General features: G+C 33.2%; 1 protein-coding gene across 7 annotated transcripts in view; it reads left to right on the top strand.

The window, feature by feature from the left end:
- LOC105248855 (tensin-1) overlaps positions 1 to 19,046 on the top strand; it is a 66,862-nt gene that overhangs the window by 6,084 nt on the left and 41,732 nt on the right. For 3 of the 7 annotated variants that reach the window (XM_025410602.1, XM_025410603.1, XM_025410608.1), the window contains one exon: positions 9,054 to 9,134. In XM_025410602.1, coding sequence (XP_025266387.1) covers positions 9,057 to 9,134 — 78 coding nt within the window. In that variant the 5' untranslated portion in view covers positions 9,054 to 9,056. Of the gene's footprint in view, positions 1 to 966; positions 1,865 to 3,040; positions 3,391 to 9,053; positions 9,135 to 19,046 lie in introns of those variants that run through there. The other 4 variants (XM_025410601.1, XM_025410604.1, XM_011253885.3 and 1 more) reach the window with 4 other exon arrangements.

Below are 19,046 nucleotides of genomic sequence, written 5' to 3' on the forward strand. Positions count from 1 at the left end.
ATCTGTTTTTTAAATGGCAACAATTGAATAAGAATATTATTAGGTATAACTCTATTTTTGCTAGTTTTAAAATCTATATTAAACTAGTATGGCAGTTATAGTGAATAAACATGCCGAAATAAAATATAAAAATTTACGAAATAATACAAAACAGAGTTTTTAATTTATTCTGTAACGATTAATATATATATGAATACGTTTGTGTGTGACGGAAGGTACGTCCTGTGGCAGGATATTGTATTAAAATTGAAATAAATATAACGTGCGATCCGCTAATGCAAGTAGAGATCAATCATAATCATCAAATATTTAAAAAAAATCCATTAATAAAGACCTAATAAAATTTTTATTTAAATCAAACACAAAGCTTTTCAGCCTGTTTTTCAATGTTAATCCGTTTGAAAGTTTAAGAAAGGTATGCTATTTGAGAAATACATTTAAATAACAGGCTTCTGTGTCTTTTCCATTTTTATTGGAAACGTGTTTCGATAACGATTTCAAATTATAGGTTTCGTTTGCGCAATAATGGAGTAATTATAAAAAAATAACAATTCAATTCATTAATGAAAATTTTGAAGAATAATATATTATAAATACTTTAGATTTCAATAAACGCGATTTGAGAGCAAAGAATAGCTTCATTCATAGCAACATTAATTGACCAAATTGAGTGAATGAAATAATTACAACTTAATAGAGGAGAAAAAATCGCAATTAAAAATCTTTCGTTATCAATATCATATAATTATATTCGATGCATGCACAATAAAACATTTGATAAAATGAGAATGAGAAAGAAAGAGAGAGGGAGAGTGCGAATCGGAGTACGAAGATGCCTGGAGCAGTCGGAAGATGTGAGGAGGTAATGTCGCCCAGGTGCTCGACCGGCCTCTGCCAAACTCGCCTCCACCCCCTCTTTTCCTTTCTCTCTTTCTCTCTCTCTCTCTTTCTTTCTCTTTTTCTCTCTTTCTTTTCCATATTCTTTATTCTCATCCCTTGACTTCGTACTCACTCGTCACAACGAGTTGGCCAGTTTCTCTTTTTTCACATCGCGGGGATCCTTCCTAGGATCTTGTACATCCTTTCCTCTTATCCGTGCGCCATTGGCCATTAGCGACCGCGCCGTGCGTTCGCCGTATCATCGGGCCCCGGTACAGTAAAGGGACCTCTTACGGGTCCTTCGGGCCAGTCGCGCGTTCACCGGTGCTTCGGCTTCCTCGCGTTCCAAACGATCGTCTCCATCGCGCGGACCATATGATTTTCTCGAGTACGCATATTTCTGCAGTGACTGTCCATCTGTTATTGTGAATGTATCACGTGGTGATAAGAAAATACAATGCGTGATTAAAAAACTCGCCGTCGCCATAGCACAAATCGTCGTGCTTCTAATAATCCGATTAATAATTGTTAACAGTGCACCGTTACACGATCGCGTCAATTAAATTCATGCGCTTCCATCGGATTCCTTGTCATGGAGTCTATCGGACAAACGACTCGCCAATTCAATCGCGCGATCAAGGAGATGACATTTCAGATGCATGTGCTACGGTGATTTATCGATAGTTGGCCCAGAAATATGACGCGATTGTTATAGATTGAATCGTGATTTTGAAAGAATTGACCTCTCGACCTTGAAATATTGGATCGTTCAATGAATGATAGTGTCTATCGCACGTTTTTTTTTCCGAAAATTGTGTCGCGCGCAATTCCGTATATTGAGTGAATTTTTTAACATTACTCGCTTTTACAATTGAGTTGAAAAATGTTTGTGACATGTGTGATAGCGCACGAGGACATAGCACTCAAATAAAATGGTAGTCTGTAGTTGCGACAGTTCTCGCGAAATTCTGTACCTAAAATCAAGGTAGTTTTTCACGTAGTATCTGGAAACTCTATATTAAAATTGTAATATTATATTCATAATATTAACGCTATTAACATATAATATTATATTCATAATATTAACGCTACTAACATTATTTTCATAATGGTTTGCTCGCATTTCGGAAATTGAAACAATTTAATAGAGAAAGATATACGTTTTACGAGCTTGTTTTTTTTACATTATGTTATTTTTTTCTGTATAATCGATACGGTCGGACGGTAAATATTCAGTTGATGCAAATTTCAACAATTCGAATAGTTATTTTTCAAAATACGTCGTTTGTTAAAATTGATTGTGTTTGATTTTTAATGTTGTTTTTACCATAAAATATACAATTAATTTTTTGTGTAATAATGAAGCAGAGTTACAAAAATAAGTTTCTTTATTTCCATTTACTTTTTCGTGATAAAAAATAAACATTATTTAAATAACATTTCATAAACATTCTTTTTTCACAAACATTATTTTATAAAGTATATTCTTTTAAGGTATATTCTTTTAAAAAATTTACATTACATTACATTACATTTTCTCTTTTTATTTAATATAATATTCATTTAATATTTTTCATTTAATATAAGCTTTTAATATAATCTGTCAATGAGTGAAATTACGATTAATAAGACAAATTTATATGCACTTTATCATTATTATTCTATTTTTTAATATTTTTAATTATCGAAATTGATAAATTTTCAGTAAAAATATTAAAGAATAATCCAATATTAAAGCTTATGTGCTTTGCTTTTTTGCGTTGTACTTTCTGTAACTGAGCTTCGATTTAAAATAAAAGATAAATTAATATTGATTATCACTTATAATTTAAATTTGTTCTCCAGTGCATAACGTAAAACAAATTTATTCTTTCGTTTCTTCATATATACTTGCGTTCGAATTGGTTGGCGATACAAACCAGTTGGAATTCCAGATGCAAATGTCATCCCGACTATCATATTAACATCCAAAGGTCGACCGGTCTTTATTTTTTCGCCAACTGACAAGAAATACTTTATTTTAATCGTGTCTGAAAAATTTAATTTTGGAACACTAAAATTGGCAAGTAATATATGGATATTAATTCTGTAATAATCAAATCAAATAATTGATGTACCCATTTTAATATGTTAAAAATTTCTTGATGTTATCGACGTTGGAAATTTTTTTGTCGATGGATTGTGAAGCTGTGCGCTTAAACTTGAAAAGGATTATATTGGAAATTTTTCCTGGATGCATCGTTCGTGATTTTTTCAAAAAGTGACGATAGAAATAACGCGACGGTGAAACTTTTCGTATCGCACGGTGTAAAATAAAAGTGCAGTGAAAATGCATCACGGCGATGTGTAAACTAAAGGCAAAAAAACAGATTTCTTCGTATATTCCGCTTCAAGTTTTATCCTGAATTATTCAATGTATTCTTGAGAAAATATAATCGATGCCGATCAGATGGGAAGTGATGTATGCTTATTATGGCAGAAACGTTCTCCAAGAGATTCATCGCAGCTAAGGTGAATTTTACCATGATTCATTAATTGTATAGTTAAGGTATTTATAAGATAAATCACGATACAATTATGTGATAGAGGAATAACTTTCCAATAATACATTTTCCAGTAATAAATCTTCCAATAATAAGAAAATAACCTCGATTATTAATTTAATAATTATCAAGACGTGCATCTATTTTAATTTGACGTATCGTTTCTGCGACAATTGTGCAACAAAGCGAAGTGAATATCGAAATCATGAAAAAGTATTACGCTTCATGTAGGCTACGAGATGTAAAAATGTGACATTGATGTACAAGAGGCTTTTAGCTGACTACAGTTATTCGTCCGAGGCCTTTTAAGCGCAAGTCACACAAACGGGGTATGTAATTTTCATGTACGACTCTCTTCCTCTTCTTCTTCCTTTCCCCGATAGACGGCTGGCCGCAACGCTCATGATACGCACGCGGCCACATACTCGCGCATTTTGCACGGAATCTCGCGCGTGTGCATCATCGTATGCATCCGTCTCGTCTCGTCTCGTCTCGTCTCGTCTCGTCTCGTTTCGTTTCGTGCAAACGTGAAGATGTGAGAATGCACATATATTATACAGGATTTCTTTCCTCGTGCACTTCCTTTTCGTCCTCGTATTTCAAGAAAGCGAACGGATATAAATCTCTCTGTATTTCGCCTCGTTTAGCTGTTTGCGAACTGGCTACATTATGTTTAAAATGATCTCGAACTTCGCAGTCAACAAGCTAGAAAATTAAAGATTCGAATATTACACTTTGAGAATTTTATATTTTAAGAAGAAATGTTCCGCAGATTCTAAAGTAAATCGATGATTTCGAAATTATTAGCACTGTGTGCTAATGATGTCCGATACATATATTTCTGTATCAAATTTTGTCGCAATTGATATTTCATATTATATTCCATTTCTCTTTGAATCATTCTTATTTTTTTTTAATATTACACAACGTATGCACCGATTTTATTGAAACATGAAAAATTAATTTCAATTATAATAGGTAAAGTAAAAATATTTTCTCTTGAAATTGTTTTATTGCGTTACATGTTCAATATCCGACTTCAACTTTGTTTTTTCATTCGATAAAATTAATTTGCACTTAAGTTTATTAATCGCGATTACCGTCTCGGTAGATTCCGTTTTAAATTGACCACGGGGTACGTACGATTGTTCCTGTCTTTCTGGACACACTGACAGCACATTGTACTCGTACAATGCCGGCGTAATTTAAAACTCCTCGACGCGCATGGTCGATGGTAAAAGCCGGATTGGGACGGAGATTTATCCACTCAAATAACAAATATACGGTTCCCTCTATCCCACTATTGTTAAAAATCTAGGTTATTTTACCACAGTTTTGCTTGATTTTTATTTTTTCAATTCAAAGAGATTAACTGGTCTAACAATCATTTTATAAGATATTATGATTATCGAAGATTATTATTTCATTTTTTATTTTTCACTATGCGATATAATTTTAAATTCCAACTTTATTGAGAGGAAGAAAGATAATTTTAAAACGGCGTAACCTCTCTTTATAAAAGGAAAATAATCGATAATAATCAATTATTTGTAGATTTCCTTGTAGGGAACGAATTCACGAGTTATTCCTAGATATTACCTAATTTTAGAATTTTAGAATTTTAGAATATTCTTTCTAAAATAAATGATTTAATCATCTGTAATTAGGAATCATAGTCTGTAATTAGAAAGCATCGATCGATTTCCAATATTATCGGTCTTTACGAGCGACAATTCAATTCGCGATGGCGCACTCGGAATCATTTAAATGTTGCGCACATTTTACGCAACGTCCTTTCTATCCTGCGTCGGTATTCTTCGTCACGATTTCAGTAACGGAGCGTACGAAAATGTCAACAGTTACAACGTGACCACGCTTGGTAAGCGCGACGAACTATGCAGACTTGCGCGCGGATGTAATTTCGCTTGCGATAACGTAACGAATGCGGCATTATCACCGCACAGAAACTGACACCTCACCTTGGTCTCTTCCGGTGAGATAAGCTCTGGAACCTCTAATAAGAATCACAAAGCTTTTGTTCAAAGATGCACAACATAAGCGGAAATTAAACGCCATATTGCTTTTTATAATGATAAATAATCAGTGAACTTTAATTAGAAAATATTAATTAAGCAATTAAAAATTATCTTTTAAAACTTTTACATATTATGCTCAGATATTTGTTTTAAAAAATAGTGATATATATGTCGATGGATTTTTTTTTAAATTGCATGTAAATAATCTACATCTCCGGTGGCGTGAAAGTACTCGAGTCAAATCGCACGAAAGCGAAATGATGCGACATGCCTTACCCTTTGACACGCGATGGTTAATCGATTCTTGTTTCAAGTTCCGCATAATTTCGCAAAATTCAACGAGTGAAAGTGATCTCAACCATGCGATTTACCTCTCACGATATTCCTTCCGCGATATAAACGGATTTTACTGTTAAACGGCAATCATCCGCAGTAAATGCACGTAAAATATTACGGCAGCTGTTGAATACTATTCTAGTATCCATCAAAACGTCAATCAATATGATATTTCGTTATTTGATGATAATTCATATAGTTATATGATAATTATAGTTTGATGATAATTAGTATAGTTGTGATATAATCAATTTAATATTAATGTTACAGACTTTGCTAATAATATATATCAAAAAGTAGAAATTAAAGTAGAAATTAAAGTAACATGCACACATACACGTAAATAATATTCATAAGTTATTAAAATATAAAAATATATGATGCGTTACAAATGATATTGACTATATGTAAAATGTGTATTTATTTATAAAAATTTGCAACAGGTGATTTTTATTGCTATTAAAATTTCCTCGACAAAGGAACAAATTATGCCGGTTTCCGCGCAACCGCGACTTCAATGAAAGTGGAACAAGTGTTCTCGGTTCAGTATTTGGACAAATTAGATACTTCATGGTGCTATAGTGATGAAAATTCCGTCAACGAGCTCATTAACCGCTCATATGCCGTAATTTTGCCAGTACGCGATGAGAGCGCGGAAAGAGTTACGATTATTTTCGTCTGACTTCCTACCGGTTATTGAGACCTACAAAACGGCGAACAATTAATACAATGTATCTATTAAAAGGACGATTAAATAGGAATTATTAAAACAAGAATTCGCGAAGGGCAAGGTTGGCTAATAATTAAGGAAAATAAATCATAAAAAAAGGTAGAATAAATTTTAATTTAAAATAGAGGAAAAAACTCGCACACATCTTTTTTTATCTACGTGCAGTAATTAATTTGACTTTAAAAAGTATACATATAATATCAAAATATAAGATAGCTTTGCATATTAAATCAGAAAATGGATGACAGCGTCATTGCATCATCTGGGTTGTACTTATACGCATGTGGAGAAGAGCCTCGTAGTTCAAGCGGGATATGAACGATCGAATAAAATAACCAGTGTATTTCGCCACCGTGAAATATATCGTGGATTTATGGTGCCGTAATAATCGTAACGATCCCTCACATTGGCAGCAGCACCATGCGGCAGCGTCGTGGAGAAACGGGCTTTTACATTCTTCGATTGTCGTGATCGTTCAATCGATTCGTTTTAATGCTCGTTTTAATGCCTACAAGATATTAACACGGCCGATTGCTCGCGCTAGTGGAAATGCGATAATTGTAATAACAGTAGCAACACTGTTTGCGCGGAATCGACTTTTATTACACAACTAGACTATAACAGAAGAAATTATGTATACGGGATAATATCCTGTTTTAAGGATCAATAGAAAAATTGTAGTCGACCAATCCTGTTTTAATCTATAAATGAACGTATTTAAAAAGATACATTAAAAAATTTAATTAGTTTGAAAATATGAGAAAAAAATTTCTGGAGAGAAAGATTTACAAAACATTTATTTTTCGTACGTAAATTAATATTTCTATCAAATACATGTATGTATATATAACATATTTAAATATGATATTTTTTATTTTATTATATTTTATATATATATATATATATATATATATATATCATATTTAAATAAGACATTTATTTTATTAAAAACTTTTATGAAAAGGTATTTTTTTAATCTCGAATATATTGAAATTATTTTATATTTCTGTTCTTCAATATTGACCTATGAATAGTTAGGAAAAAGAGATAATATCACATTCAGTATTCATAACAATAACAGCTTATTCCACCCCGATATTTTTATAAAACATCCATTCCCTATGGAATTCTCTCGGTGGATATTTCAGTCGCTCTTCTGCAGTGGCATAATAATTCAGGAAAATCCCAGCAATTCCGGGAGAAGATCCTCCCAGAGACAAGTTCGATGAAACACAACAATGAGAATCATCCGGGAGGATTAAAACCAGGATTATATTGCGATACAAATCTATCGATCAAAATGCTGGCAGCTACGAAACATTTGCAAACGCAAGAATCGCAAGATCATGTGTATTATATTTTCCACCATAATTTAATTTGTAATTTTCTTTCTATTAAACTTTTCCCCTATTATGTATTGATTTGTTTTTAGCACTTTATATTTGAAATTATAAAGTTTTCTTTATAATTTTCTCTTTCTCATTAGTTGAAAACATCTAACATTTCGATATTCTTCCTGCGATTTATAAATCACAGAAAGAAATATGTTCGGTTTCTATAAGCACATAATTGCGTTAGGTACTGTTATTTATTACGTCCTAGAAACTAACCCCTAGATTTTTATTTATCGTTGTTTGGAGAGGGTCGCTATTTTTATCGATCACATAATCGTTTCGAGACATATTTGACCAAACGAAAGATATCACATCGTACTTAAAATATAAAAATCTTATATACATATAATGAATATACTTTTTAATGTCTAAAAGTTTTCTCGAGAAATATTAGTGATTGTTATAAATACGAAAAATCACGTTTTAAATCCACGCAGAAATTTTTTGGGAGAAATTTTAACAACTTTTCTTGAAAATTGAAAAGAAAGTGGTTGCCTATCGATCAAAAGTAGAAACGAAATTTGGCAAATTTCGTTTCAATGCGCGCGAGGGTAGGAATGATCGCCAGCCAAATTGACTATTGAAAGGAAATAGCGAGCTTAGGAAAGAGGGCACACGTTCCGGTGTGCGAACGTCCTCGAAACGGAAAAAGGAAATTAAATTCTTGTCGTAGGTTAGGCCGATGTCTGCCTTTATTGTTTTCCAACGTCATGTGCGTGGGCGTTATAGTTGTCGTGCTATGTGACTTTGCCATCTGGCAGCTTTCCGTTGGGCTGGACTGACGACCCTTCGAACGATAGTTACGTCGACGAGCCGATAATTATTTCTCGGCAAAAGTATAATAGATATTAAACAGAAAATGCGAACACGTATAACATCGTTATTAAGCACGCGAGGATAGAATGGAGTGTTTAATTTTACTTTTGTAATTACACATAATAAAGACACATTTTCTTCAGGAAAAATTTCTAGGAGAAATCATCCATCCATTTTTATTAAATGTACTTAAAGTTAAAGTCGCACTTTTTAATATTTTTAAATTCCTTTAGAGAGAAATGTAAAAGCGAAAGCTATACCTACGCAGGAATTTTTTTTCCTACTATATTACTTTAGCACGAAATTCTTTCTGTCGCAGTACATGGGTTCGTTTCCTGTGGCGATTCCTGACATTGCCAGTCGCGCGGACTTTGTACGATCCCAATTGGAGATCCTTAGGGTAAGTACCTTCTCGTGATCCTGCATACACTAAAGTTTAATTCTAATTTCGCATCGTTTTTATAAGGATATTATTATTTTACGAGGATAGCAAATTATACGTCTGAAGTGACATTGTTTCCCTTCCGGCGATAGTAAAACTCGTTCCTTCCGGTAATGCGCGGCAAGACGAATTATTCTAGCACGCCTTCTCGCATAATAAGAAGCAATAAGATCCTAGGATAATGGCACGCAACCATACACCAGCAGTCCCATTTTCACCTTGTTTGTTTTCCCGTTTTGCATGCATGATGAATCCAGCAGTTTTATATTCAAATTGTATACGAGATGAGCATGAGACTACATGGATTCATACTTACAACTTTTTAAAACGTTTAAACATTAGTGTAAAGCCATTATTCTGATAAATTCGACTTTCCGAATTATATCTTACATAAAGAAATACTGTCGATTTGACTCAGATTTATCAATTTCGTGATGTTTTTTTATTTATCATCTTATTTTGCTTTTAACTAATGTTTAATATTGTTTGCGATCAAAGGAAAATATATTTTATAATTAACTAAAATTAAATATCACGTGGAGAGAATGAAACAATTTTTATAACCTCTGATATTATTGTAAATCTAGTAATGACTCTCGACCATGAAAGGATCGTAAAATTTTGACTTTGAGTTTCATCGGAGTTGAATATTTACCTACGAGCGAGAATAACTCGTAGGAAGTTTCTATTTAATCTCCAACGTACATACGATATATATATGTGTATGGGAAAAGTCTATATACATTGCTGCTCATGATATTTTTTCTGTGATACTACTTTATTAAGGTGTGTTTCGTAAAATATTATATATCGTTCTGAAATGTCGAAATTATTACACCTTATATGGATAAAGATGTATGATATTTTTATCATTTTTTTTTTCTTATGATTGTCGATGTGTGTAAACTACCACAAAATTATCGACTTTTTCATAAATTGATGGTTCTCTATTATTAAATATATGCTAATTATACATTTATTAGAGAATTTAGAGAAAAAGAAAAGATAAGAAATGTGTATGTTATTAACATGCTTCCAATTATAATTGTTAATTGGTAGACTTCAATGCAAGCTTGAGTAGATCTTGGCGAGGATATTCTGGATTCCTCCTGAATATTACATGCCATGCTAATTAGGATGCTAATTAATGTACCATCTATACATTCCTGAAAGGACATACGTTGTGGAAAAGCAGGAACAATAAGACACTAGTAATCGTGTTTATCGCTATATCTCTTATTATAGAAACATCATATGGATAAAGTAGGATTTGGACATCTTTATGACTAAAAAAAATTTTTATGTAATATTTAAAGAAAAAAAAATAATTATTTTTGATAATCAATTCGGTCATACATTTTTATATGATTATCGATTATCAATTTTTTTTATTTATAAATACGATAAAGTTATAGATTCGTGGCAAATCGGAGGATATGAGCAATCTCCAAAGTAATGAGTCGTAAATTCGACGAATCACTTGCCTTCCTGTGTTCAGCGAGTTCGTTCCCACTTAATGCACACTTTCACAAATCCCCATTGTTATATCCCATCGTAGAGAAGATCAGACTTTCAAAGAAGGGTTTAGTGTAACATACCGTAAATGCGCGTATATCTCATCTCGCCCCTGCAACATTTATATTTATACGGCCGACGTAAATGAGGCGAAAATCACGCTCGGTTGGTTAAGAGAAGCTTCGTCAATCGCCTATACTAGTAGTCAGTCGAGTGTCGATATTTTTAATGTTATGTTTTGTATTACAAAATTACTGAAAAGTATGATATAAAATTTAGGAAGTAAATCATTATCCCTTAACACTTTAGCACTTAAAATGAAAAAAGATTAGATATTAAGAAATTAGAAGATTAAATTAACTTAAGATTAAATTGAATTAAGAGGAATGATTCTTTCTCCTTTTCTTTTTTTTATTAATCATAAAAATCCAAAAGTAATAAAATATTATTAAATAATTATTGTGAATAAATTTCTCACGAGTTTAAAGCAGTAAAGAAAGAAAGATGCAGTGCATTTTTTTTGGTACATCGCCTTAACTTTTAAAACTGAAAAAAATAATTTGTTGCACATTTGCTGTTATAAAATACTTTTAAATTTGACGCAAGTTATCAATAAAACTTTACTTCGATTAAATTGAAAAAAAACTGTTTTTATCATATATATTGTTGAAAATTTCTAGAATTTTATTTAAATTTATGTGTTTCTATTTTCACATATTTTTTAAATTTAATACGAATAATTCAATATCTCTCATAAAATTTTTTATAAAACGCCATTTTAAACGAAACAATTTTTCACAATAATGGTTGAAAAAATTTGATATGCGTAAAATGACAATTGAAACGCGCAAGTTATGATTCGTGTGGTTCTTGCAATAGTTAGTTTTCCCGTGCAAAGGACACTTTGCTATGATAAAATGAAAATTTACAGGGAAAACTTTTAAAGGGTCTTTCAAAGTTTTTGTTCCAAGTTTAAATTGAAACGAAATCATTGGATGGCGTTTATTTCGAGAGTATTACAAAAAAAATAGCAGCGAGCTAATTAACGGAAATTTATTTGCCGAATTCGGAACATTCCCCGCGAACAATTCAGTGATTCTCTTTCACACATATGGAATTTCAAGTATTGCGGATAGATTGTCAAAGCCATCTGCTTTAATTGCCAATTATATGAGATGCTCTCACAAGGTGTTAAACAGTGGCTTGAATTTTTTTCACGAGATATCTATTTGAGATACATTGTATGGATACTATCGGTTAATGGAAATACATCATATCAAAAAAATCATTTTATTTGAAACAGTTATTTACAAATTACGTATTGATTTTAAAATATCCATTATTTTTTTCATCAAACACATTGCTATTGCGAATTGAAATACCGCGTTCATTATTTCTATATTTTCACCGTTTATATATATTTTTCTAAATTATATTATATTTATTATCTGCGTGTGTCATTTTTTTTTATTAATTACGCTCTTATTTTCTAATAATATAAGAGCGTTAAAAGAATCACGGTGCTCTTTTAAAATTCAAAATCAAGTCGATAAACCATCGTGGGGAATGTAATTTAATCGGGAAAAATCCAATAAACGCATTCTACAGCGGCATGATGTATTGGCATACCTTGGGTTTCTTTTTCTCAGGTTTCTGTGTCTTACTAAGTTATTAAAGCTATGACAAAGGTAGTCGTGTCAAAGAAATACGATCTTGAAGTAGGCATCCGAGGGTGCATGACAGCGAATAATCGGAAGTCGTTTTGACAAAACTCAATAATAATTTACGAATATGATTTATTGAAATTTATATAAATTAATTTTTCTATTTTTTAAGGATTCGAATATTGCGCGGGATGATTGTATAATTAATTGTAACGATTTCGATATTAAATATTAATATATATTAATCTCTACAATTAAATATATATTTCCCGACAATTTATCGACGCTGACACATTTTTGTGATAATAGTTTTTAATTGTTCGAGGAAGAATCTCGTTGCACATACATAATATTGTCAGCGTATAAATTAATAAAACGAGGATAAATAATGAGTATACATGTAAGTATAAATTTGTCACGATGGCAAATAACGAAAAGTAGCGAATTCTTTTGCGTGGATTACAACGAATGGAGCAGTTTGTCACGGAGAAGGGCATCTTTCCACCCTTGACACGTTGACCACCCTATAGACATGTCGAAAGGTCCCGAAACGCACAAGCACGTGCGGGATATATCGTAGACGTGTAGGTATCCATATTGATTTCGGAGACGCGTAGCCACCGACCTTTTCCACTGGCTCTCTCTCTCTCTCTCTGTCTTTCTCTCTGGTATTTTGTGGTTCGCTCTTTTATCACGAAGGTTCAAATAAAGAAAGATGACGGAAGCTTAATCTTTCTTCCTGCTGCATACCGATCACGAGGGATCTCTTAACGCCGTTGTTCGCGATTACCACGATTGGCATTGATTTGTGAAAGCGTCGCCACGAAAACGAGGGGAAGGACAAAATGCAAATGCGCGCGTTTAACTCCTTCGAGTTCGAAACTTCCGCGTTGAAATTGGCTCGTTCCGCCGAGAACAAAGAACGAAAATCACGTTTAACCGCTTCATCTTCGAATTACGATTCACCACGAAATCCTCGGACAATTGTGCAAAATCGATCTCTATTCGCGCACGTTTCGTTTTCCCATTCATGATAGCGCTGCGACTTCGACGTTATATTATCAGACAATCGCCCAAGACGACGATCGGAACGGCGCCGTGCTACATGTAGGTCAAGTATAATTTGCAGCGAACTGGTTAACCGTTCTGGTTATAAATACCTGCTGGTAGCGCGCAATGAGCGAAACCGGTATAACTTGGACAGATTCTACGAATTTCAATGCTACAGACAGGCAAATAAGCAAGATTTTTTTATATTTATTCGTAGCAGCTGGAAAGTGCGATAATGAGTATCAAGTATTTTTCTTGTAGCATCCGGGATCGTGGTCATCGAAATTATAGTACGGTTTAGTACATCAGTTTTGTACACGTGTCATCTCTTTATCCCGTTGCAGTTTACCACCGATCGAAGTCCTCGTAGTTGCCGTTATCAAAGATACGCTTCTACGCACAGCAGCGACTAAGAGTCTTACGAGATTGCCGAACACGGTTTAAAACGATAGCCTTTGCCGGTGTACCGGCATTCCCGCAGGTCGTTGAACCTCTTCGTGGTCGTGTGTGCGAACCGCCCTTCTCCCCCTCTTTTTCGTTTCTTGAACCGAGACGTGAATGCGTGAGCGTGAGCGCGGGCGTAAGCGTGTTGATGACGTAGATGTAAATGCGACGAGAGTGGCTTTTGGCGCAAGGAGTTTAGCAACGTGTTGACTCTGTTGACCAAGGAATGCTTCGGGAAATGGACGGTGTTGTAAATGCAAAATTTGATCGACCGATCGAAAGGTTTTAGGTAAATTCAGTTTAAAATACAGAATCTCGCGTCGAAGCGTTGTCAAGTTAACTCTGTGATCTATCTTATTAAGGAAATATATCTTACGGATATTCTCGTCGCAGATTACGGAGATATATTGGCGATGAATTCGAGCATTATCGCCGAAAAGTGTTCGGCGCGAATTCGCTCGGCACATACATACATACGTCAATGCAACATGCCATCGATCGAAAGGCAATACGAAGCGGCTTATCTGTCGTTCCTTTTATTACTCTCCCGGGCTCACTTTTACGAGAGAATCCACCCGCCAGACTACCGATGGAGTCTCCGCATCGCGTTTACGGTTTTTTTCTCTCGTCCTCTCGCCTACGGTCTTTTCATATCCCTCGTATTCGTCCTATCTTTCTTTCCTTCGCAGCAAACTAGGTTTCCTCAGATGCAGAAAATCGCGCGTCGAGAGATGTTCGATTCGGGTCAAAGTCAAAGAGCTTGTGACGGTTTCAAATATTTTCATACTCGATGTACTTTTAGCTATTTCTGATAAACGTCGGTTACGCGTCTTTTGCTCGATGATGTAGAACCGTCTTTCTCGATGGCCATTACTATCAAATAGAACATTTAGGGACGGATTTCTCGCAAACACTACAGTCACGTACCTAACTTGTGAATTTTTTGATACTAGAAAAGAAAAGGAAAAGCTCAAAATTCGGAAAACAAAATTTTTTTAAAAATATTAATAACAAAATTAAAAAATATCAGAGAGAATTTTATTTTTATTTATTTATTGCTGTTCTTTTATTTTACTTTTGGAACATTTTAAGGTAAAAATTAACTCGTTCATAGATACGTAGATTAAATTTAATTGTCCATTCTCTTTTTACCATAATATTACAATAGAAAAATCTAAAATGAACGTTCTAGTTAGTTCCAGTTAAACAATTTTTTTTAACCATTCACTCTTTCAGAAATTGTGCAAAAAGATTCAAGTATATTCCACTATTAAATCTCAACAATTAAAATGCTCCGAGAGGAAGAAAAGTGATTTAATTGCGAGTAAGAAAAAAATGACTTCCGTCCTATAAACGTTGGCCTAAAGTCTTCTTTATTAGCTACAATAAAGAATAGCTGCATGATATTGCCTTTGGTCATTGAAATTCATAAATTCTCCGGTAGTCCCTCTATATTAGAACCCTAAATTCTCAAGAAGTTACTTCAATAACAGTTTTCGCAGCTATTCTGGCAAGGAATATAAAATTTTTGTAAAACTTTTGATTAGCATAACACCTAAAAAGATATGCAATTTTCGAGATGTTTTTCATCCTGTGCGCATATTTTGTTCTCTCTCAAAAAGACATATACATAGCTATTAGTACACATATCTATTGCTTGTCTGTATTTTATATTTGCAAAAATATTCCAATTCATTTCTCATTGTCATTCATTTGCATTTGTGGGCGTTAGGATGTTATATAAATTAATGTCACAAAAATAGGGACGAAAAAAATTATAAAAATAGTCATTACATCGGTTATTGCAATAATATAGTTTTATCATAAAAACGTGTATTTGATCAATCAAGCTCTCGTCCAAATAATTCGCGCAATATATATATATATATATATATATATATATATACATATATATAATATATATATATATATATATTTTCCTTCTTTTGAACTGGTGTGTAAATATATATATATTTACACATCAGTTCAAAAGGAGGAAAACAGCAGCTTGTTGCCTTTGTCACTTATTCGCAGCACCAAGTAATTTATATCTTTCTCATCAACGCTATTATCTCGACCAGCACTTCATAGCGGGCATGCAATAAACTTTGCGGTGCATTTTCATACAGACAGTTGAGATTCTCAGCCGTTCATGTCCGGCTCGGGAATCCTTTTGGCTGTGCGCAGCTTAGCCGTCTGTTCATTGTGAACGTCAGGCAAGCCGAGCACCACCGGATATTTACAGTCTGCAGTCTACGCGTTATTCCTACTTTAATATCCTGTCATTGCCCCTGACAAACGCGAAAAGAGAAACGATAGGCCGGGCAAAGAGACGAGCATGGTCTGGTTTAGAAGAGCGAAATTTAAAGCTTTTAAAATGATAAAATATAAAGTACATATTGTAATTTTAATTTATTATATAATTTTTTATAATAGTTGCGTTTTTAAATATGTGAATAATTTTATTATTTCTCAAATGCTTTATATTACTTTTGTAAAAATAAAATTCTCGAAAAATTTAGAGAAGAAAAAGATATACGGTATTATAAGAATCCAAAGATATACTTAAAATTGGGAAAATTTAAAATTATAATCTATATATAATATTAGAAAATTATAATTAAATCAATTCGCTGAGAATCCGATAACGAATATACCGAAATATACGTGAAGGAAATAAATATCTATTTCAAAAGCACGTCAATAATTTGTGCTATTATTATTTTATCGAGCAATATAATAATAGCACCGCATCATAAAAGATATCCAACGGATATTTTTCGAACAAGGCTATCAAACTATCAATTTATAGATTTGTGAACATACTGTACTCGTAGAAAGAGAGATAGATATGTAGATATAGAGGTGAAAGCACGTGGATCTATCGCGCAAGAAGGTCTTCCTTCGGAATGGAGATCGGGACGCGATGTCTGCAGTCTCTTTTCTTTCTTCTTTTCTCTCTCGCTCTCGCCTTCTCTTTTTCGTCTGCTGGACACAAGCCCACTCTTTGAAAGTATTTCAAATGATCTCAAATATTACGGTAAAACTCTCCCGCCGTTGGAGCAGTTCCATTCGTGTCCGTTCTGCCGCACACTTTTCTTCTTGTTTCTCATATTGAGTAGTCTGTCGAAGAGGAGAAAACTTCTCACACGGTGTAGGCAGCTTCAAGGAAAATGGGGAAACGACGGATGCTATTCCAATATCGAAAGCGAATCACGTATATGTATGCAATGATACAGATACCTTTTTCAGACTATGATTTGATTTTACATTGGCGATAATCAATATCCGATTTTTCAAAAATGGATGATTTATCATTCATTGAATTTCAAATAATAGATTAGTAAAATTGGATTGCAGCTGATATTCACAATTTTGTATTACATTAATCCGTCCTATGAAGATATATACATTTGATTACGGATTTTTATACCTTTTTATGTGACTTTAATCAAACATATTCGCAGTTCTTTGTATTTTATAAATATATATTCAGAAACGAAGAAAAGTTTGAAAGAGAAAAAATTAAAAATTATGAAATTTAAAACTATTAGAAAATCAATAGAGAGATTTTACAATTTCCGTATTGTGAAAATAAATGTTACTATTGTTTTTCCTTGGAATATTGTGGAAAATATTATAATATCATAATTATTCTCTTCTTTTATTTTTTTTATATATTATAGAAATAAAAAAGAGCAAAAGAGAGCAGTAAAATATTGCATAAACATTTCCAAGAAAAAAAAAAATCTTGTAATTCTTAGTTATAAGCTTGCATTGTATTTTCGATTTAACTGTTTGATAAATAGTATAATTATTATTTAGTAGTTCAACCGTGATTACGACGTTGATTAATCCCAATAGCAGTTTAATTAACATTATGATAATTTTCAGATAATTAAAGTGGTATCAATAAACCGATAAAATGTGTATTGTATCTGCAGTTGCTTTTCTATTTTTTTTTAATTTTACATAAGCTTTAAGCAATTATTGCAAATTCATCTCCCTGTAGGTCAGATCAATCATCGTTAATAATCATTTCATTTGCAACGTTATAATTAAACCAGTTCTTATCGATTGATTATGAGTACGTAACATATTATTAAATACTTATTAGTAAAAAGCTAACTTGTCTGTTATCCGCTGTAATAAAATATAACATCGTGTATCTTTATGACTAATCGTATCATTTTTCACAAATAAAATAATTTAGAATTATCTCTTAATTTCACCTTAAAATAATATGATTAAAATTAAAACTATGTAATTGTAATCCTGTGGATTGTACCAATAATATTGAATAAAAATCATTTTTCATAAATTTTTTAAATATCGTGGAATACGAATTTTAAAACAAGGAAATTGTGGAAAGACTTGCTGAAATCCGCACTACGCTATAGATCCTGAGAGAAATGTTAAAATTTAAAATATATTTTTTAAAACGCGAAGACAGACTCATCGAAGGGCGTATCTCGCTTCCCGCTGTGCGGAAAGGGATGATGTACATATGCAAGGGGGTTGATATAGCGGCAGGTCGGTGTCGGGCGATACTTTTTGGAAAAAGACGAACGGGGTGGTAAAAGGGAAGGGGATATTTCTGGAGGAAAGCCGGAAGCTAGACCCGTCACGGATTTTCTTTATGGCGAGCTATGGGGTTTCTGCGCATAGCGCGTCGCGGATAGAACTCCTTGTATGCACGCGAGGGGTCCAACGTGACGGTTCGCGTTCGAGCAAAGGGATTGTAATATTTAGAGCGCCGACTTTTTCGTGAATTTCTTTCGACTAGACGCGATTCGCTTTTGGACCTTTCCCGGAATGTTTCCGGCTTTTAAGCTGGCACGCATTCAAGAAGCGAATATATGCTTAACTTTTATGCATGCGTTATAAGCTGAATGACATGTGATAAGACTTTTAAAAACGCCAAATTTCCTCTCTTTCTTTCTCATTCTTATTTAAATAGACTGAGAATATGCGATATCAAATATATACTTGAATGTTGGAGATGAACCGCAATTATCATCAGTTTGTAAAACATTCTGAAACTTCATTATTTTTTATATGCTGTTAAAGATCTAAAAAGGGAATTTTGTTCCTCGGGTGGCCGATGCAATGAAAGAAAAGAAAGATGGAAATAAAAAGAAAGGGAAAAGGGTCGACGGGGCCGTAGTTGTGCTTTCTACTGCGTTTCCGCGGTTAA

Source organism: Camponotus floridanus, unplaced genomic scaffold (genome assembly GCF_003227725.1).
Source record: "Camponotus floridanus strain SB8 unplaced genomic scaffold, Cflo_v7.5 scaffold33, whole genome shotgun sequence".
NCBI classification, from domain to species: domain Eukaryota; kingdom Metazoa; phylum Arthropoda; class Insecta; order Hymenoptera; family Formicidae; genus Camponotus; species Camponotus floridanus.